This window comes from Ursus maritimus, unplaced genomic scaffold, assembly GCF_017311325.1.
Source record: "Ursus maritimus isolate PB19 unplaced genomic scaffold, ASM1731132v1 scaffold_20, whole genome shotgun sequence".
Classification (NCBI taxonomy): Eukaryota; Metazoa; Chordata; class Mammalia; order Carnivora; family Ursidae; genus Ursus; species Ursus maritimus.
This window is the reverse complement of record NW_024424453.1, coordinates 30441064-30463856: the sequence shown is the minus strand read 5'-3', so window position 1 is coordinate 30463856 and position 22793 is coordinate 30441064. Positions and strand designations below refer to the sequence as shown.

The window sequence follows — 22793 nt, the reverse complement described above, 5'->3', positions numbered from 1 at the left end:
TCTCTCTGTAAGTCTGAAAAAATTATTTTAAACAAAATAACATGTCAAAAGTGCAACTGGAGGGAACAGAAATTCACACTATGATGAAGACAGCCACATGTTCTAAATGTTTTCCATATAGTTTAATATAAAGACTAATTCTGTTCCATGTCCATTAATTGGCTACCCATACCTAGTTCTAGCTAACCAACCAATGGAGTTGTACTTATGCATCCATATCCATGCCCTTTGAGTCTTATACAGTCACAAAAAAGGTGGCCTGGTAGCCTGGGGGTTTGGAGGAAAGTTTCAGTAGGATGACCTGATGGTGTGGCTAGGAAGGTACATAGAAGGGGCAGAAGGAGGCAATTTGGTGGTTGGGGATAGAGGGAAGGAGTGTAGAATACAGCAGAATCATAAATCACCCTGCCCACGGTACACCTTAGAAGGCCAGGTGGACGGGCGCCTGGGTGGCTCAGCGGTTAAGTGTCTGCCTTTGGCTCAGGGCGTGATCCCGGCGTTATGGGATCGAGCCCCACATCAGGCTCCTCCGATATGAGCCTGCTTCTTCCTCTCCCACTCCCCCTGCTTGTGTTCCCTCTCTCGCTGGCTGTCTCTATCTCTGTCAAATAAATAAATAAAATATTTAAAAAAAAAAAAAAAAAAAGAAGGCCAGGTGGATGCCACACCTGGAGGGAGACCACTTCTGACTCATAAGCAGATGGGCACTTGCGTGAATCGTATTTCTGTGTCTTCTTCCTCCTTTCTCCACCCCCCCTCCAACTCCCATTTGATCTGGTCTTTGTGGTCCAAGGGGATAGATCGCCCCTACCTGCTCAATGCCTGCAATAACAAAAACACCTGATAGCCGCACTACGACGTCAAGAAACTTTGGAGTTGAAATACTCTGGAGACAGGGTTGGGAAAATATTTTCTGTAAAGGGACAATAATCAATATTTTAGGATTTGCGGGCCATAGTGATCTCTGTCCAACAACCTAACCTTACTAGTGTAGTGTGAGAAAAGCCATATTCAACACTTAATATGAGCAGGCACGGCTGTGTTCGAATAAAACTTTATTGATGGATACTGAAGTTTGAATGTCATACACTTTCCACGTGCCATGAAATTATTAGTCTTCTTTGGATTTTTTTTCCAACCATTTAAAAATGCAAAAGCCATTCTTAGCTTGCAAGCCATTGAAAAACACACTATAGAATGCAGTTTGTGACTTTTCATCTAGAGCAGGGATTTTATTTTATTTTTTAAAGATTTTATTTTTAAGTAATCTCTACACCCACAGGGGGCTCGAACTTATAACCCTGAGATCAAGAGGTAGCTTGATCAAGAGTATGGCTCTACCAACTGAGCCAGCCAGGAACCCCCAGAGCAGGGATTCTTGACCTGGGCCGGTGGACTACTGAAAGATTTCAGACAGTCTGTGAACTTGGGGTAAATTACATTGTAGTTTCACTAACCTCTAAGTAAAATTTATATATTTTTTCAATTATAATCAACAAATACAATTAGTTTTAACTGTGCTTGTGACCTAGTCGCCAGTAAAAATCACAGAATATTTTCCTGTTATATTATAGAGATGGCAAATATCTTACTATATCATTTATATCAGCACTACTTAGAAATTACAGAATTATTAGACTAGTTACTGGTTCTCATAATTTAATGTTCATAAAAGAAGCATTTTATTGCTATATTTATCATTGCTTCCTAGCCACATTTAAAAACATTTTGCTGAATGCATTTCAATATATGTGGTTTATTTATAATATATATTTTATTCTGTGCATTTAAAAGCATTTCTGAGAAGGGGTGATGGACTTCACCAGCTGTTAATGGTGTTCATGGAACAAAAAGGTCCCAAACCTCTGATCTGAAGAGATTGTCAGGATTCTAGAACCTGAGCCTTCAAGGTCCAATCTAGCTAATGGTAACATTCTGCAGACTGCTGGACTGAAATCCTGATGGAAACTTCCAATAAAATGAGGAGTAGTAGTTGTTTCTGAAGTCAGGCTAGAAAATGCTCACAGATGAAATATTATTGTCTTTGAGTGAACGTGAGGTCCTGTTTAGATAAGAAGGGGATTTTTGTTTTTGTTTTTGTTTTTAATTTGTACAAGAGTTCCACAAAAATCAAGAAGAAAATCTGACAGCCATAGACTCCCTGCCCGACCTGCCAAAGAGGTTCCAGTTTAGGACCCTTAGCAATCCGCGATGACAAGGGGCCCTGGACCATGCGCTCTTCAAAGAGCAGGGAAAATCTCTGGCGAAAAACAGTGTTTCTGGCCTATAGGGTAAATTATTTGGGGCTGTGTGGATTAGATGCTTCCTCCACCGATTCCTGACCTGTCCTTTCAGAGCAGACCCACCTGACCTTGGGGGAGTGAGTCATGGTCAAAAACTCCTGCTGAATTGTATCAGGCCAGAATCCAGACCCATGTCAGCCATGCTCTCTTTTTATTCTTGTGGTTCCAAGTATTCCACAAAAGTTGGGATCATTCAGTTTTCAAACTAGGCTCTAGGGGGCCCTGGGGATACCTTGGATGCTCTTGGGGATAAAGGAGGTAAAGGAGAACAGCCAAGTTTGAACCCCATCCCTAGTCCAGATTTAGCAAGAACAGTCTATTTTCTTAAAATCTACTTTATATGTTGGGTTTCTGAGCCAAGTTATCATTTGAAGGGTTTGAATTTGAAGTTCTGGTGATGAAAAAAAGGAAAAAGGAAAAAAAAAAAAAGAGAAATATTGATCCTGTCCAACCCTTATTTCTAAATCTTGCATCTGTGAGGGTTCAAATTTGCTCCACGGCCTCTGTACGTTTGGCAAGATGGAGGTGCTATTGACTCTAAGAAGTATGATTTTCAGACAAATGTTGGGGAGGTAAGTCTGACTGGTATGGGTGGATGGAGACAGTGAGGGTAGTCTCTCCTTGTGCTTTGAAGGAGAGTAATGTAAGAGACAGTAGCTAAAGGAAAAACTAATATCAAGGGAGAGATTTTAATTCAAATAGGTATTATTTGCTAATGGGAATGAGTCTTCAGTAGAAAGGGGAATAGATGATAAGGTGAGAAGGGCAACATCACTGTTAGGTCAACGTCCTTGGATAACTGAGAGGGGATGTGCCCCAGTACCCAGGAGGCTGACATCAGATATGAATATGGTCCTCCATCCATTCTAATATGAGGACGGCTGAGAACCTGGGTACAGCGCAAAGAGCTTGGATGAGTTCATGTCAGCAGAGCAGGGAGTAGTATATAATCTTCATGCAAATGCAGTATCTTGGAACCCAGGATAAAATTAGAGAAAATTTCAGACATCGGTAATATTCTACTAAATCTGAAAAAAAAATTAAGAAATCTAGAAAAGAAATATATTGGTATCATTAAAAATGAAATATAAAAAAGTTATTATGGTAATATATTTAACTCTAAAATTTTAGGGGCAAAAACCAAACTGTTTGGCCTTGTTGCCTTGGTTTGCATTTCTCTTAAGAAAACCTTGAGCAGAATGTGAAACAAATCTTTGCCATGACATTTTGTGTTGTCACATTTGACCACCAGGGGACTGACTCATCCATTGTTTTACTTTGCTTTCATCTATAGTATGGGTACATTGGAAAGGAAGCTTGTTTTTGGACAGTTTCTTCTTCCCCCAGGAACGTGAGGTGAGTATGATCTATACTCTGGTGACTCTAGAAGCTTCCCTTGTTGAGTGTCTCCTGTGTTCAGGTAATGTTGCAGACATTTGAGATGTGTCATCTCCAAGCCTCACAATAACCCAGCAGAACTGGGTATGATTACCTCCATTTCTCAGATGAGGAGACTGAGGACAGGGGAACGTTAAGGCATTTGCCCAAACTCACACAGGTAGAAATGTTTGGATTTATTGTCAGAGTGGGATGGGTGCTATGGCCAATATCCAGGTAAACACCCATAACAGGAGGACCAGCCCTCTCCTTACCGATGCCTCCTTGGTGTTAGTCTCCTCTGATGCTGACTTGGCGACCTTCTGAATGATGGGGGCGATGTTGGTAGGACCGTAAAGCTGGAGCTTAGGAAGGCAGCTCTGATAGGCTTCCACAACTCCTTGAATTCCTAAGGTGAAAGGGGCAAAGATCAGTAGTTCAGTAGTCCCCTCAAATATAGGTGTAATCAAACACACACAGAAATAAAGCATTCAGTTGCCCCCAATAGTCCTTATCAACAACACATTTATATCCTTAAGGTAAAAAAAAAAAAAAAAAAGAAAGAAAGAAAGAAAATACCACATCGCTGGTGTTGCCTACACTCCTGCTGAAATCATTCTCTTTAAAAGCTCAAGTCAAAAACAACCATTTCCACAAACTTCTCCCTGAAGTCCCACTTTACACATGATTTCATTAGATGCTCATAGCACAATGAAATAGATGTTATACACCCTTTTATAGGTGAAGAAACTGAGGCTCAGAGAGGTTAAATGATCTGCCTCCGGTCACACAGCATGTTAGTTGTACTCTCTAGATTCCAGACCAGGTCTCGTCTGGGTCTATCTAAGGGCTGTGCTCTCAGCCGCCAGGTAAGTCAGATTTAATGTTTCTCTCGTTTTCACACTACCCGCTGAGTCTCCTCCAGTGTATACCACCCTGGGCCACCCATAGGAGCCACGTGTACATCGCTTCACCATCATTATTTAATGGAATATGTTGAGGAATTTCTAGCTGGAAATAATGCAACACTGACCAAAGCCTTCAAGAAGGCTCTTTCTGGCATAAAACCATAAAGCTACTTGTTTGAAGTCATATCCTTTGCCAGCACGCTGAAAGTGTCAAATGCGTGCCATGTTTCCCCTCCTCCTTATTCCTTCACAGAGAGGAAGTTGTGATAAATAAATACCTGATGAAAACTTGGGAACCAGAGAGAGGGGTAGCTAATCACTGCCCATTGGGTAAATTTCTCCCCCACGTTTTTTCGGCCAGAGAAATCCAGAATCGGTATCAACCTCTTGCTGTAAGCTCAAGACCTCTTCTGCATTCTGTCTTTTGTAGCTATTTTTCTGCTCTGTCGTTAACGACTCTCCATTGCCTTTGGAGTAGCAGGGATCCAGAAAGCCTACTTCTCTGCTGTGGACAGATGACTGTAGCTAACCGACATACTGCGTCAGAGCAGAGAGACTGAAACGGGAAGGGTGCCCACGGAAGGGCTGTGAGACCTCGGCGTGCTTTTATGTGTGATTTACCTGCACATTCCGGGTTGTCTTCATTAAAGTTGATTGCAAAGTCGTGAGAGACCTAGACACCAATTAAAATTTTAAAAAGGAAGAAAGGAGAATTATAACTTTAATCCAGTAAGGAGGCACTGGGGTTTAGAGTTTGCAAACAAATGCCCATTACATTCATTATGTGTTAAGCAGCAGGAACCATTTTAAGCCTTTACACAATCAATCTGAGATGGAGGGTGAATTCTAAGCTCCCCGTGGAGTTGAGGTGACAGGAAGACTTTCTAGAATCAGATAAATGCTGGCAGGAGAGGAGAATAAGGCAAATAAAAACGAAATCGAAGAAAAGATTTCTGAAAAATGTAACTCCAAATAGCTTCCAGATAGAACTGGCCACAGCCTGGAGGCTTAGGTTTGGCTGAGCTCTATTTGGACCCAGTGATAAAAACAATGATAGCTCAATAATGCAAGCTGTCTGCCCAACATGGTGATGGCTGTGAAGGCTCCAGCTAAGCTGCTGACATTTAAGAACCATTCTAACATGATATGCAGAAATATAGGGCAGAAGGATTTTCACATACACACAGGTTCAAATAGACTTTACTCTTGGAAAAGTAATAAAGTAATACACCTTTTACTCTTCCAACACAATTTCCTCTACCTGGCAGGACCTATGCATAAGGTCAAAAAAGATACTGTTTACTTTTTCGTTTCTAAAACCTGATAAAACGAGAGGGATGTGCCGGTACCTGGACATATTGGATCATTTGGAATTATACAGAGACTTCCATTTCAAAGGCTGTTTCTAAGCATTGACACTTTTGGGGGCTAGAAGATAGGTCATTGTGTTAAAAGGCCCCTCCTTTCTTAGTATCGGTGCCCTACCCCACATTTCCTTGCCCTGAGCACTTCCAGGCAAGGCAGCTGACTTCCAACCATCTTGCCTGCTTTATTTACCTTAAGTCTTTCTCAGGCCTCCCAAGCCTGCTTTGCCTGCCTAGCTGAAAGTGTTGGGAAACTAATGTCGCTGGGGAGCAGCCCTTAATCACTCACTGGATGACAGGCTATGGTGTATCAGTACCCCAGCTCTCTTGTCTCTTGGGCTCTGTGCATGCTCTGCACTATCTCCCTGGGGCCCCCAGCAGAACTAAGTTCCAGCTGCCCACAGTGGTAACTGGCTTGTGAGCATACCCTATGTGGACTTCCCCCCATTTCTCCACCCTCTGTTGAGGTTTCCTTCACCTCTCAAATAAACAACTTGCATCCAAGTTCTTGTCTCAAGGTCTATTCCCGAGGGAGTGCAAACTAAGACAGAGGTGCTTGTGGCTCAGTTTCAAGGCAAACTCTGACATTTTATCCTAAAGAAGTCAATTGTGATAAACTCTCTGGGGGCATCCGAGAGGCTGAGACCATCAGTGCCTGTCAGGGCCGAGGGGAAATTAGGCATGGAAAAGGGGCATTTGCATGACTTTTCGAGAATAGCAATGAAGATATGGGAGGGATGCCTGTTAAGGCAGCAGGAAGAATAAGTTAGCTGACAGGCAGCATGGAGCCAAGGGATCAGGTGAGCTTGAGGACTTCAGCAAGAAGATGAGTTACTCCAGAAGCGGGGCCAGGCAGATGTCATAGATGAGAAAAGAGGGGCCTGAAACAAGTGTATTGCACACCTGCTGGGCCAGCTGAGACCAGGAGACTACCCGGTGGGGATGAGAGGGAGAACGCTCAAGCATCTCTTGCTAGTTGCACTGGTGGTTGTTTTTATGCTTTTGTTTTTTTTAAAGATTTATTTATTTGAGAGAGAGAGAGAGATGGCAGGTTGGGGGGGGAGCAGAGGGAGAGAGAGAATCTCAAGCAGACTCCCTGCTGAGTGCAGAGCCCGACACAGGGCTTGATCTCATGACCCTGAGATCATGACCTGAGCTGAAATCTCAGATTTCAGAGGTAGATGCTTAACCAACTGAGCCACCCAGATGCCCCATGGACTGGTGATTTTTGAGGTGCATTTCATTCTCAAAGCTCAGCAGCTCTGGGAAAAAGGTTGACACCCATTTGCCCACATTCTGGAATTGATACCCCATCTAAACAGACTGCATCTCCTCAGTTCTGGCTAATTCTTTTATGTGTAACCTTTTAATCTTAGTGTTGCCAGGTCTTTTAGTTTTTCTGGAGAAGCAAGAAACTGACATTGTATATGAAATTGCATAATTCTTTTTGTGTCAGATATAATACATTTGTGGCCTGAATAATGTCTACAGGCCAGCAGTCAGCAGCTCCTGTTCTATGTTCTTCCTTTCCATGTGCTCAATTTCCAACAAACGCTTCTAGAATTCTGTAGTCATGCCTGCAGGGAAGACAGTGTGGCATATAAGGAAAACGAGAAAGAGGACAGGTCAGAGAGACATGCCACTCCATCCACTGCTCACTCTAGCAGTAATAGGGATATGGATTTCCTTTTAACAAAAAGGACACAGGAGGGGAAGACCCTTGGTCTAACAGCTCTGATGTGGGAGCAAACATCAGCATTTTTCTCTTGCTCTGCCACTCAATCAGTAAAAGAGAAACTGATGACTGAGCAGTATTGCTTTCACTTAGCTTGTACCTCAGAGGAATTGGTGAGGTTGGGGTAGGGACCTTGTCTCTCCAAGGCCCTTCTACCTGTGGGAATGGAGTTCTCTGTGGACAGTGTCCCACAGGAGCTTCTGGTATACCACAGCACACTGCGTCAGCTCCACTACAGTGCAAATCTCTCTTCACAATCTTTGCCTTCCTTGTTCATGACAAATCAGTATCAAATAACACTCCAGTGTTTCCACAGAAACCTTTCAGCTTCCCAGTAGTCGAAGTCAGAGTGGTTCTCCTTCAGAACTTTGCTGTGTCTCTCCCCCACATAGGCCTTGTGCTCAGAGACTCCGAATGAGGGAGTCTGTAGACATCCTTGTCATGAACTGTCACCATTGGCATTGTCAGTAAGGACCTTTCTCTGGGGGAGACCTGAATACATAGGTTCTGAGCCAGTGGAGATCAACTTCCTGAGTGTTTTCTCAGTCTCCGACCATATCTATTAAGAAGGTCAACAATGGGACCCTTCATCTGGACCTCTGACAGGACCCATCCAGAATACAGGAGATTGAGCTTTATCAAAAGATAGGCTCCAGTGAGCCAATCTCACTGGTTCTGAAGACCATTTCTGAGTTTTTTGGCTCTACTTACATAATTTCATCAAGGACCAAAAGAGTGAACTCCTGAACAAAGGATAAACCCAAGTTATCCTTTAGCTACAGCAAAGGATCTCTACTCACCGTGTACTCTGGGGGTATCCTGGCACCAAATCCAAAGGCCGGGAACATTTTGTCACTGGGGGGGAAAAAAAAGAAGAAATTGCTTCATTTGTTCATCTAATGAGGAAGAAAAACATGAACCTGCATTATTTCACTAGGACATGTTACTATGCTAAATGCTAACTACGCTTTTTGATTATCTGTGGTAACAGGGGATAGCAGTAGCATGGGTAATTAAAATCAAGAAGGAATCCCCAAAGTTCTTTACAGTCATTAGTCTGCAATTTCTTCCCATAACTTTTTGCTAGATTTGATACTAAGGAATAAAATGGCCCAGGATTGCCTTACCTCCCCTACCCGTGTTCTGTCTTTGAAAAGTGATCATGAATTATATAACGCCAATGACTGATTATTAGGGTTTTTCATATATATTATCTTTTAAAATCTTCATAGGGAGAGACCATTATTCCCATTTCCCAGGTGGGGAAATGCCTTGGGAGGTAAAGTGACTTATCCAAGATTAGGCTGCTAGTTAGAGTCAGGGTTCAAATCCAGACAAGTCTAAATCCAAAGAGATATTAAAAATCAATGGGAAGCTTGGAAGGCTGGCTGACTGTCAGAGCTTGATTTCATCTACAGGACTCATTGTGTCCATTACTTTAACTCACACAAACAACATAAATTGTTTACACGTCTTTTCTTGTCTCCTGAATGTAAAGGGATGCTGTTTTTTGGTGGGGTTTTTTTGCATTAATATCTTTACATCTCCACTGCCTCTCTGTCCTGAACTGCCCCTTGCCCCTCTCTTCAGCATATTTGCCATAGAGTATGTGCACAATAAGTATTTAATGACTAGATAACCCATGAATTGAATCATAGCTTGATTTCTCTTATGCATATTGAAATTTCTCTCTTAATTTATTCATTCATGTATGTTATATTAACTCCAACTTTACTGTACTACAGGTGAGATGATGGGGAGAAGAATTAACCTTAATTGGCACACACAATATGTTGGGCATGATGTTAGGCAATGTACATTTTTATTTAATTCTCATGCAACCCTTTAAGTTCCACCTACTTATTATTCCTGCCTACAGATGAATAAACTGAGTCTCAGAAAGGCTAAGAAAAGGGCCAAAGGTGTTTACCAGGGAGGACTGTGTGATTCTAAAGTCCATGCCTTTTCCGTTGTCCCATTACAAGTTAATGATTGTATATAGCTTTAAATGTAATTTCCTTCTGGAACTTCCAGTAACAGAGCCCCTGACCAGACAAGTAAGGCTCTCTTTAGGCAAACTTTGTCGCAGCGGGGCTCTGGAATATTGTTCTTGGCAGAGGCATATCCTTCTCATGCCATCTACGTTTTACTTTCTCTCCCATTAAATATGCAACTGAGATTCGTTCTTGGAACAATTCCTGTATTTCTCAGTTTTTTGCAGAGTTAGTCAAGGAGAAAAGGAAATTCAGATTAGGGCTCACTGTCCCTGAATAGCTTTGTCAACCAAAGCCCCCCCACCCCCTCAAGGCTGAAGGAGAAGTCAAAGTACCAAAGCCAGATTTTTACCCATCACCATCTGACAGATGTAGAGGTCATTAGTAGCCAATGATGGCTTTGATCACACTTGACCAAAATGAAGCCAAGTCGAGCAAATTTGGGGTAGGGGTTGGGAGATACAAGGACGCCAGCATTCTTTGGAATTAGTCAAATGCTCCAGAAAACCACCAGCTCTCCCTTCTCCTCACTATTGTGTAGATACAGGCTTTGGGGTGCATTGTATCTGGCAGGTAATAGAAAAGGTATTAATACTGGTAAATAGAAAAACAGAACAGCTTATAAAGGATTAGCCACAGCTCTGAGAAAAAAATACTTCTGGTCCTTGGAAATACTGAAATACATTGCTTCAGTAATTCCTCCTTAACCAAGACAAGGGCGAGCAGGTTTGGAAAGGAATCTGTGAGGGAGAGTTCAGAGGTACTTTTGGGGTAAGTCTGGAAGAAAATTTTCCAGGATGGAGAATGGGTCCTGGTTTTTCCAACCTGGAGATGGCTCAGAAGTCAAAACAGAAACCTAGGAGGCTCCATACCTTTTATTTTTTTCTTTGATAAGTCGAAGAAAGGTGAGATGTAATATTCCATCCATTTCTAATCACCAAACCAATGTTCCAGTCTTAATGATACTCTTTTTATGCCTTCTAAGCCACCCTTGGGGATTTGAAGTTTGCTGAGCATCATGCACTGTTATGTAATTGAATTTCAAGAGCAGGGAGGTAGGGAAAATGCCTCACCTACAAGAGGAATAATTAATGACCCAGGAGGGCATCAATTCTCTGAAGTTAGCCACCACAAAGTCTCTAACTAACAAACATACCAAAGAAAAAGTTTCGAGCCTAAGCACAATAGATTTAAACATCCATGCTTCCTGATTAAAAATAAAACTAGGCAGAGAGGAGTCTTATGCAAGAGGCAAGAGAAGGCAGGCTGGGCACACAGGCAAGCCTCGCTGCACCAGCACATCAAAGAACTTGAGACTGAATCCTCTCAGCTCGGAGAAAAGGGGCCACTCAGCAACCACTGGGAAAATGATTGGTGGAACTTGCCAGCTTGGAAAATTCAATATTACCACATTGCTAAAGGCGATCTTTTAGTCTTACTATTGGAATAAAATAGTATAAAATACAATAAAAGAGCCCACAGTCTTCAATGGTAATGAGCATGAGCATGTCGTCCTGAACTTGTTAGGGAATGACCTTGGTCCTGAACTTGTTAGGGAATGACCTTGGTCCTGAACTTCTTAGGGAATGACCTTGGTCCAGTGATCTCCAGACGGAGGATTCATTTTCAAACGCCATTTTGACCCTCCTGTTAAGGAAGACTTTGAGATGAAGAAAGAGAGTGATAAAAATAAAGACAAATTACCTCATCCATAAGGAAACAGAGGCTGACTCAGAGCAAAATGGCATTTCAGAACACCTAGACATTTAATTAAGACTGTTCTTTAAGACAGTGGTCTTAACACTGGGGTACATGGAAATGCAAAGGCCCTTCTGGGGATAGGAGAGCATGGCTTTTTTTTTTTTTTTTTTTTTTTTTAAAGGAAATTGGTATTCAGTTTCTCTACTTTCATATGTGTTCTCTGCTGAAATTGATCTGGGAACACCTGTAATAGAAAGACCAGCTCTCCATTCACACCTTCCCTTTCACAATTATCCTTCTCCTTACCCATTCTGAATCTTAACCATAATGGTGCATTGTTCCAGAGTGTAAAAAGTCTGCGGTAGAAAATAAGGGAACTAGGGAACAATTCCTTTTGCAAGTCAGGTAGCTGCCAATTTTTGCTCTAAAAGATTGTAGGAAGTGCTGATATCAGCTGGTAGATCAATAAAAATACATTTTGGTGATAAACCATTACGTGATTTTTTTGATATATAACTTAGAACGGAAAGAAATGAGTAATACTGCTAGTTAAACTCTTTTCATGACCATGTATTTATTTTTAAGAATAAGTTTTCTTAGTATTTATATTGATAAAAACAAAAAATTGGATTAGTATTGATGCTAGACTCTTCTGTTCTAGTGCGAGGTAGAATCCATCTGCAGATATGTAAACTACTTGGGAAAGAGCCCCACTGTTTGTTTCATTAAAAATTTTTATTTTTTATAGGCAATACTTAGACATTGACATTTCCAATATATTTATGTTATTTTGGTCAATTATGCACTAATAATAAGTGTAACAAAGGCTCAAACAGAAGATTTTAAAAAATATTTTGAATCTTTTCAACACAGAAAATTTTAGAAATTAGAAATTTTAAAATTTATATTCATATTTTTATTGTAGAAATTCAAGGATTTTGAACCAAAATCTTAAAGATACACTAGGATGAAATTCTTTGGGGGAAGGGACCGGAAATGCAGTGTCATGAAAAAGAAGAAATAATTAAAATTCTCAACTCCAGCTCAAGAGCTTGTTCATGCATTTTTTAAGTGGATGATGGTGAGTATCCCAGAGCTATGGCATTCAGATCCCACTAAATGCATTCACAAGAGTTATGTAAGAGTTTTATTTTTAAATGTCCATATTTACAATACACCAGGATTTTCGGTCTTTGTTATTCTTTAAACTCAGGATAGAAAACATTAGATTTCAATGTAAAAATGTGTGAGAATACACATTTTTATAAAATTCTTTTTAAGGATATATGCTCAAAACCAAAAATTAAAGGTCATTGGTCCAAAATGTCCTTTAGATCTGACATTGTAATCCCTTTTTCCTTTAGTGGTCAGTTTATTTTTAAAACTAATTAAGAGGATTGAAGATAATAGCCTCTACAATTTACTGAGTATCACAAGCAGACATGTGCTAGCTAGCCACTTTATAGCTAATCCTTACAACTGTTCTGCAAGCAAAGTTCGATAAACCTTTCATTTGAAATAAAGGACACCAAGGGCCATGGAATGGAAACCTCAGAACACAGGTAGCAGAGCTGGGTTCTGAACCCAGGGTCTAGCTGTCACTAGGACCCCATGCTCTTTCCATCACCCCTGTTGACTCTGCCCTTTGTAGGAGGCTGGTCTGGTCTAAAGACTCAGAATAATAAAGATAAGTCCATCCATGTTCTAATAACAACAAAGGACAGAATTAGCAGAATTCTGAACACCTCAAAGTTTGCCATCCCTAGAAGGCCCTCCTTGACTACCCTGGAAACTCACCTAGGAAAGTTACTCCTCTTGATGTAGTCCCCATCCTTACACAGGGCAAAGCTGCCCTGACAATGCTGGGCTGTGATTTACTTACACACCTTTTTCTCCCTGAGACTGTGATGCAGCTGGGGGGAAATTATACTCTATTAATTTATCTGACTTTACAGCACCGTGTGAGATGCCTGGCAGCCGACAGGTGCCCCATAGGTCTTTAGCCATTCCATCGGACTCATCTAACTGGTTTAACTCTGGATCTCAACTTGGGATGCCCATTAGAAAAATGCCCACGAAAAATCCTGATTCCTCAGGACGTACACCAGACTAATTAAATTAGGCTCTGGGGTGGGGCCCAGGCATCAGGATATTTTAAGACTTCCCGAATGATTCCAGTGTGCAGCCAAGGCTGAGAACCACCGACTGGTGTTGGTAGAGTGGAAGGGGTGGCAGGGTGATACAAACCTATCTTCTGACTCTAACGCCAATGCCTGTCAGATTGGGCATCAGCCCTAACTTTGCCTCCTAGCACACCATGCAGGAAGCCTCCTGCTCAGTTGCTGAAACCTCGGTCTCATTCTGGGCTGGCCACATCCATGAAATGGCAGTCTACGCTTCCAAGCAATGTATTCGGTATCTATAGTCTCTTGATAGCAGATAGACCAGCCTTTTGCTGGAGGACATGGCGGGTGGTCAGAGACCCACATCTCTGCTGGGCCCAAGGAATGGACGTCACCTTGGTCTTGAGCAGCCTGACCAGGATGTTCACGGGAGCTGGGCAAGTGCTACAACCAACAGGGAACATGTGAGCCTCTGTGTGTGTGTGTGTGTGTGTGTACGCGCATACACGTGTGCATGCTTGGGGAGTCCAAGGCGAGAGACACAGAGAGACAGAGCAGGCTGGCAGGACTGTCTTCTGGGCTTAGGACCAGATATTTGTGGAAAAGCTTTCCCTTCAAGGCCACCCTGAGAAGGGCTTTATGCATCTCGCAAGCTGTTCTGCTTCACTGATCACCTCGTGCTGACCCCTCAGCAATGACTGTACAAGGCAGAAAGAAAAACCCCTGGCTGTCAGAGGCTGGGAGCAATTTCTAAGGCTCATGGGGATTAAAAACCTCTCTGTCGCTGCAGGAGGGGGAACAACGCCTTCTGTCAGTTTTTATTCAAGTGTTTCTTTTGAACATCAACCTCAGTGACTTTGATGTGAGAATAAATTAATTTCAAAGCCCCAACTTGAAATTTCCTGACTCTGCCTGTCTATTGTCTATCCACCCACGCAAAGGAGAAACTGCGGAACCTTGTCAGTTCTCCAGCGAGCAGCTTGCATTACACATTCTTCCAGGGAGTCTTTCAAAAGAGTGCCACGGGCTTTTTAGGCCTTTCCCTCCTTAGGTATTTGCCCTTTTCAATGCTGAGCTACCTTCTTAATACATATACGTATACGTATACATAAGCTCCACTGAGCTGCAGAAGCCTGATTTTCCTGGACAGTTGGGCCAATAACTTTGGTATTACCCTATTAAAATTTTAAAAAGAATCGTTTACAATAATTCTTCATGTAACCCCTCAGGTGTCAAATCTTATTTTTATATTGAATCTGTATTTCTGCATGAATACAAAATGCTTTCTGAGCTTTGCCTTTGCCTGGCTTGTATGTTTTAAGTGGATAATAGCTCTGAAAGACGTGCGGGTCTTTGGGATTGTACTACCTGCATCTTGCATGTGAGGTCACCAGGAAACAGAGGAAGTTCAGCACCTTGTTCCAGATCATCCCATAATTCTGCCGCAGAACCACAGCCAAGGCTCTGGGCATTGGCATCTTAGTTTCTGGTCAACCCACCAATCTTTTCTTTGGAATTCATTAGAACACTGCCTTCCCCCCTGAAGAGAGTCAACATTATTGTTAAGAATCTATTTATTGTATTGTACTGAGTGCTTTACCTACTTTCTTTCTTGCCTCTTAGGTATACACCAGTACACTAAATCATTTGTGTGCATATTAGAAAGGAGACAACTGACTGTTTTGGTGTCTCGGGGGTGACTGGAGACGTTTCTGGCAGTGGAGATGCAATTTGTCAGTTTTTTTTCCCTTTCCCATATGGAACTCTCCATGTGATATATACCCTCTCTAGGAATACTCCCTGTATTTGGGCCGAAAGAAATCAGCGCTGAAATTCAAGTTGTCTTCATAGTCAATATCTCAAGGTTAAGTATAAGAAGTATCACTTCAACAAGGTAATTTAAAATGCTATTGTCCTCTGTTCTAAATGTACAAGAGGGCAAGTGTCAGCAAGGGCCTGAGTATTTAAAGCTGTTTGATTTTACTGGACTGTTCATTCAGTCCCCAGCTGCCCTCACACCAAGTTGAGTTACCGGCAATGACCAAGCCGAATCCAGAAAATCCCAGCAGGAAGGACACTGATGAGACCCTTTTCATCACCTGTTGTTGGTTTCTCTGCACATTGCAGTCACTAGATTGTCTCATTTCCTATAGTGCCTGGGGCAACAGGTTTTTAATATAACTGCCACTAATTGTGAGACTAGAAAAATAAAAACCATACGTCCTATACAGTTCCTCTGAAACTGGAAGACAGAGTCACTTATTTTCCTGATTTAAAGGGTTAGTTTGTTGCTTCTTATTACTAAATAGCCTTGTTTTATAATCACACTAAGGACTCAACCGAGATTCACCCATATTTATATTTAGATCGGTTCTACCTCAAATAACCTTCTTGAACATGTGAACAACTTCACCTCAACTTGGAAATACTGAAAGGCAAAATAAATTCGGTTTACTGTCGTTTATGTAAACCACAATTCTCTTGGTGGGAAAGGTCAATATTTACCATCAAGGAAAAATAAATGTAATACCCATCTGATCTCAAAATCATGTGTTCTATAAACACACACACACAAAAACACACAGATACTTCCCCAGGCACACGCGCATGCACGTGGACAGATGCACACCCCCTGCTAACGTTACCAATAGCTCTGACGTCAGTGAAACACCATGATTATGAGCTTCAGCAGTGGAATGAATTAGATCTGCGTTCAAGTTCTCCCTTGGGCTGAGTGAGTGCCCAGGTTACCTAACCTCCCTGCACAGTTTGCCTCTTCTGTTAAATAGTGCCCACTACATAGGGTGGAATGTGAGGATTAGAGGCAATAATGTTGCATAAATGGGTGCTTCTCAAACTCCAAAGTGCACACAAATCATCTGGGAATCTTGTTAATATGCAGATTCTAATTCAATAGGTCTGAAGTGGGGCTCGAGATTCTAAGTTCCTGGTGGTGCCATGCTGCTAGTCCACGGACCAAACTTTGAGTACCAAGACACGTTCTCAGACTTCACAAAACAGAAAGTGGCTTTGCAAGCCAAATAAGAAAAGAAAGCTGAGAAAGGATTGTGTGTGTGTGTGTGTGTGTGTGTGTGTGTGTGTGTGTGTGTGTGTGACCAAGGTGAGCATGGCATGAACTCAGTTTCTCTAGGTGTGGGGAGGATGAAACGTTTGGGCAAGCTTTTGTCCTGTTCCTTCATGAGCCTCAGGATGGGTAGCTACTGGACTTAATTTCCATTTTTCTGCCCAGGACCAGCTAGAGAACATCAGAGCCCACAGAGAGATAAGGCCTGAGCCAACCGAAGTCTTGTACCTGTCATAGTCTTGGCAGATCTCCCCTACAGCCACCAAGGCTTTCAGGTACTCGTTGGGCTGGTAAGGGTGAATGTAGTGCAGGGAACAGCTGTTCCGGGGGTCCCCGTTTGAGGCTGTGAAGTCTATCGCTACCTGGAAGAGAAAACAGGAGAATGGGTTGATTCAAGTGAATGCATCTCATAGAAATGGTGATCAGCCACACAAAAGACATGGCTCGAGATGGAAAAAAGCAGCACATCACACACCCTGCCAAGAAGGAAAGTGAGAGAAGTTATTAATTTGGTTGAGGCCATTTCTGTAGTCTTCAATTGTCCTCTACCCCCGTGTCAAAGCAGAACTTGAGATGGACATGCCGGTCAGAAAGCCCAGCCCCTGCTGAGCCACGTCACCAGGCAGCAGGAGTACGGGTGGGATAGCTGCTCCCCAGGTCCGAATTCACTAAGAAAAGCCTTCTCTGCTCTCCAGGCAGGACGATTCCATCTCAGAGGCAGAGGTAAAATCCCTTAGAACTAAATTCTGTGTTAAAGATGTGGTCTATCTCCAAAAGCCATAGTCCTATTTTCGTGTGTGGAGATTGCAGAGACGTACTGAAGGGGTTATAATAAATTTTCTGCAAGAAGCAGCTTCGAGTGAGGCATTCAGCTTTTGGTTTCCACTCATGTGAGAACTCCTGCCTAAAACAGAGAAGCCTGGATGCTATGGCATCGGGACTGGGGGGCAGAGAAGAAAAACCTCTGTCTTGCCAAGTAGATTTTATCCTTGAACTTCTTAAATTTTTTTCTGATTTTATCCTTGAACTTCTTAAATTTTATCCTTGAACTTCTTAGATTTTATCCTTGAACTTCTTAAATTTTTTTCTGACCCCTAGCGTCATTATCTAAATAAGAGCTGACTCACTTCACACTCTTAACAACAACAAAAGGCTCAAGCCTAGAGAGTGCTAAAATGGGAAGGAATATTTCTTCTACCATTTAAATAAAAGTTAACCCAGCAAACACCTCTCAAAGAGAAAAAAAAAGCTTCAGCTTGGGAGTGGGGAAGGGTAGGGAAAAGATGGGAGGATTAACACAACAGGAGTGGTAGGAAAAGAAAGAAATGTTCATGTTATATCTTCTCTTTTTCTTCAGGGCCTGCCAAAATCCACTCACGGGCTTACTAATGACAGAAAGGCTTTATCTTCTCTTATGATCTCGTGGGTGGGAAATGTTATTTGTATACTATTTGACAAAATTCCATTACGACACATAATTGGATAGGACACATAATTGGAATGTCCCATTGGATTTATTTAGGGGGTATGTTACTTCCAGAAGGACAGAGAAAAGGTGCTATGTGTTTTGTTTCTGCTCCGGAAAGATCAGCTTAGGAGAGTAAGGTTGATAGGCGAAAATGGCCGCACACCTTCTATTGTAACGCTGCAACTGAATCCAAGGGACGAGAAGAGAAAAAGCGATAGGCTAACAATTCACTTACAACATTCCTTTTTTCTTTCTTGAGGTTATTTTTCTCATCACTAATTTTGTTTCCCCTTTTCTTCCTCACCCCTCCCCAGGACTGTGTTGAAAAGAAATTTAAGCAGGATTCAAAATCTATTTTCAGAATACCCCGATGTTTTCAACAAAGGGAGTACCAGCTGATAAAATGCTAGTACTAACAGCGTTCCAAAAGGAAAGGTCATGTGGAGAAAAATCACACAGTACTTCCCTGACCCTGAGATGCCCTTACTCAGATAACAAAGGGAAGAAGAGAGGAGTAACCTTACTCTGTGTCAGACACTGTACTACCTGCTTTCCAGGTATTGTGTTATTTCTTTTCATTAAAAAACCCTGGGATGCAGAGATTGCTATTCCTTTTTATAGATGGAGATCCTGATGCCCAAAGGTGATGAAGTTTGCTGGGGACTGAGCTGGGTTAAAACCCAAGTCTATATGGCTCTGAAGCCTGCTCCTCCATTATGCCATTATACACCCAAGAGAACATATATGGCTGTGGCTAACATGCCAAGATGTCACATGGCTATGTATATTCCTATAAAGAATGGAGGGCATTTAGCCTGGGAGTTGGGAGAATGGCTAGAGGCAACTAGAATAATTTAGGAGAGATGAATGGCCTTGAATGAACAGCTCTTTGTAATCAGAACAGTTGTAAAAGGTAGGAAAAGAGCAATTAAAGTGTATCTGTGTGTGTATGTGTGTCTGTCTGTGTGTAATAGGGAGAATGTGTTACTGGGGATGACTGGAGGTGATTTAAGAGGGCCGGTAAAATCCAGCATCTTCTGAGACAGATTCCAGCCAGAAGGTAAAAGTCAATCTGCTGGAAAAAAAGAGGAAGACAATAGGTGAAGGTCCTTTTATTTTTATTTATTTATTTTTAAAAGATTTTATTTATTTATTTGACAGAGAGAGAGAGAGAGACAGCCAGCGAGAGAGGGAACACAAGCAGGGGGAGTGGGAGAGGAAGAAGCACGCTCATAGCGGAGGAGCCTGATGTGGGGCTTGATCCCAGAACGCCGGGATCACGCCCTGAGCTGAAGGCAGATGCTTAACGACTGAGCCACCCAGGCGCCCCGGTGAAGGTCCTTTTAATCAAGGACTGTGATGAAAAGTTCATGTGTCAGGGGCCTCCATGTATTTTGTGACTAAGAAGGAGACATAAAGCCCTCCAGGACCCACCCATGGGGCCTCAACCAGACAGAGGTCCAAATACATGCAGATTATTTCTGGAAAACTTCTGTAGGAGGAACACTTGGGAGGTGCTTGAGAGACAGTGGCTGAAGAAACCATACACCTAGGGTCCTCCTGGTTTACGAAGCTCAAGCATGCAGAGCCACCATTATCAGCCTTTTGGTCCTGATGAGACACCCCTAAGGGTTACTGATACCTCCCACACGTGGACATGGCCTTTAGAAAGTAAAAACAGTGCTGGGAAGGCCAGGTGTAAAGCCACCTCTTTACTACTGAAGAAAGCATTTTAGGACTCTAGAGAATTCTAGAGAATGTGAGAATGTTGTTATGGAGATAACCTTGATTCTGCTCCAGTTTTTCTAAAATGCAAATCGCTGGCAGGTGTCGAGATGTTGTTATTAATAACCCGTACCTACGGCCCACATCGCTTCTGCTTATGATGCTCTTCATCATGGATCGCCACAACCCTCTGCCTGTGCTGCTTGACGCTGCCGTTGAAAATTGTCCCATGTGCTGATTACCTGAGTGTCAAGGGTATTCCTTGGTGACAAAAACATGCTGGTGTCTTGATATAAAACCAGAGAATGAGACCAGGTAACAGAAAGGCCAGAAGGGAAAAACCTCCATAAAGAAAAATGACAACACGAGAAACCTAAATGTTCGTCTTATCCTCCCTAGTCATGGGCAAAATTCTCCAGGTATGCAGGCACCAAGTGGCAGCATCCAAGCCCAGATGTATCACCTGAATGAATATGCTGTGCTACGGGGAGAAGAGTGTATAATGTCTGGATGAACACACACAGATTTTGGCAACAATAGATTTTAAAATAGAGCAAGATATCATAGGGTTGGGACCAGGGGAAGGCAAGAGAGGTAACGAGGGCATAAATTCAAGAAGGCATTCATTCCCAGCTGACCTTACACTTGCATGATCTTGAGAGTGAATGCCTCCTTTTAAATCTTGGACCCTAGGTGCCTCTCTTGCTTCATCCTCCTTCTGGCCTTGTTGGTCCTTTCATTTTCTTTCTTTTTTTTTTTTTTCTTAAAGATTTTATTTATTTATTTGACAGAGATAGAGACAGCCAGCGAGAGAGGGAACACAAGCAGGGGGAGTGGGAGAGGAAGAAGCAGGCTCATAGCAGAGGAGCCTGATGTGGGGCTCGATCCCACAACACCGGGATCACGCCCTGAGCCGAAGGCAGACGCTTAACCGCTGTGCCACCCAGGCGCCCCCGTCCTTTCATTTTCTAACAACTCTTCATCCTTAGGCTTAGAATAATTCCCTTATGCTTAACAAATGAGCGTGGGGCAGAGGTGATAGTGAGAAGGGGATTGTGACCAGAGAGATTTAGGATAGAAAATGAAGAGCATTTGGTCACTGATAGATGGCAGTTAGGGAAAAGGAATGGCCACATTTCTTTGGCCATGGAAGAGATGGCATCTTGAGGATAGTAGAAGCCATCTGAAGATCACCGTTAGAAGGCTGGTGTTGGGCTGCCTGCTCTTGGTGGTGCTGTGTAGACATATGAACAGGCCTGATGGAAATTTTACTTTTTTTCTGCAGACAGGCCTCTGGGGGCTGAGGGGGAGGGTTTCCACTTTTCCCACAGGGATGGCCCCAGTATCTGTGACAACCACAGAGGCTATTCTAGCTCCAGAGATTCTGAGAGAGCTTTGGGGAAGGGTATGTACTTAAAAATAACCTGGTGAAAAAGGAAATAAAGCAATGATCCTTACCACCCACCCCTTTCTGTAGTTCCCGCCGCTCAGAACAAAAATATTTTATCATTGACTAGACAGCCATGGACAGTCTTAAGTGTGTGGCAGCTGAACGATCTTTTTCCTGGCAAGTGATGGTTTCTCAAGGCTCCCTAATGAAGCTGGAGATAAAATATCTATCTTCAGGAGGTGGCCTTCTACCAAGAATTCTCTGTGCTCTTTAAGTTAGCATTAGTGGCAAGAGAACAGAGCGAAAGGTTAGGTTTATTTTAAAAAGCAACAGGGAGTCAGTGAAAGACGGGATTAAGCTGAGAAATAAAAGCAAGAAAATGACTGAAAAATGCCAGTTTGTGGAGGTGGCTACCGGCGCCTGGCTTCCTGAACGCTGGTGAGTTCGCGGGCGGCCGCGTTTTCATTTTCGGATAGGAAGCATTTACGAAAGCCTGTGGTTCTGGTATGTGCTCCAATCTTCTCAGCAGGCAGCCCGGGAACAGGCACCGCCCGTGGCTCTCCCCTTCTGCCCAGGAGGCCTCGCTCATCATTAAGCAGAGCTGTGGAACAGCTTTGCAAACCTTGTAGAGTCAGAATGCGAAATACTCCCCCCGTTGCCACCAAGCTCCCGGTGCAGAGCTGCTTCCCGGAAAAGGCTGGAAGCCAACGATAAGCATCTATCTTTGGACATGTTTAGCTTCTTATGTGAAACGAGCCCACTCCTCAGATTCCCTTGTCTGCCTGTGACAAATGAGCCATTTGAAACCTCCCGGATATTTTCTAAGGCAAGGTGCTGTGAACCAACCTCTGGTTAGTGGCCTAATCTCTCTATAACCAACCTGCAGTCAACCTTTGTCATATCATCTGCTGGGGCAGCTGTTTTCTTTCTTTCTTTTTTTTTTTTTAATTTTAAATTTGTATACAATTTGGACCCATACAATAAGCCTTGTAGTTGGAGATACTGTTCAGTCTGGACCATTTCTTAAATGACAGGTTAAACTCTTGTGCTTTTCTATTTCTTCAAAACTCCACTGGGGGAAAAGAAATAGGAACCTAGACTCGATGGGAGAGACACCCCAAGGTCACCTGGTTAATTTTCCACAAATTGCAAAGCGCTCCCCTCTTCAACTTAGGGCTCCTTCTCATTTCTCAGAAGTCTACACCAGAGTCCGCCAGTGGTTAGTCTGGGATATAATGTAAAGATTTAAAACCTAAACTGGGACACAGTGTGGACATAGGATGCCCTGAATGTGTTAGGGTCAGGAAGTTTCCTGAAAGAATTTGTCATAGGTGATCCTTTTCTTTAGGCTGGAAGGTTAATCCGAGAGGAGCCACATTCACCTTATTATATCATATTATATTATCAAAATGTAGACTATAAAATCAGAGATAAAGGAAAACAATACCACCCTTAATGTTAGAAAATTGCCGATACTAAAAATGGCCATCTGTAAATACGAAAAAAAAAAAAAAAACCCTTTTTGGGGGTCACCTGGACCACTTGAGAATCTGATACAAGATTTATATCCTCTCATCAGAAAATGCACACACCTAATTCTGCACACAATTTCGGAAAGTC

At 42.6% G+C, this 22793-nt stretch overlaps 1 protein-coding gene across 2 annotated transcripts in view; it reads right to left on the bottom strand.

The window, feature by feature from the left end:
* CPNE4 (copine 4) overlaps positions 1-22793 on the bottom strand; it is a 474248-nt gene that overhangs the window by 9198 nt on the left and 442257 nt on the right. For both annotated transcript variants that reach the window (XM_008708689.1, XM_008708694.2), the window contains exons 11-14: positions 16819-16952; positions 8488-8542; positions 5210-5261; positions 3956-4089 (exon numbers count right to left, since the gene is read on the bottom strand). In XM_008708689.1, coding sequence (XP_008706911.1) covers positions 3956-4089; positions 5210-5261; positions 8488-8542; positions 16819-16952 — 375 coding nt within the window. The remainder of the gene's footprint in view (positions 1-3955; positions 4090-5209; positions 5262-8487; positions 8543-16818; positions 16953-22793) is intronic.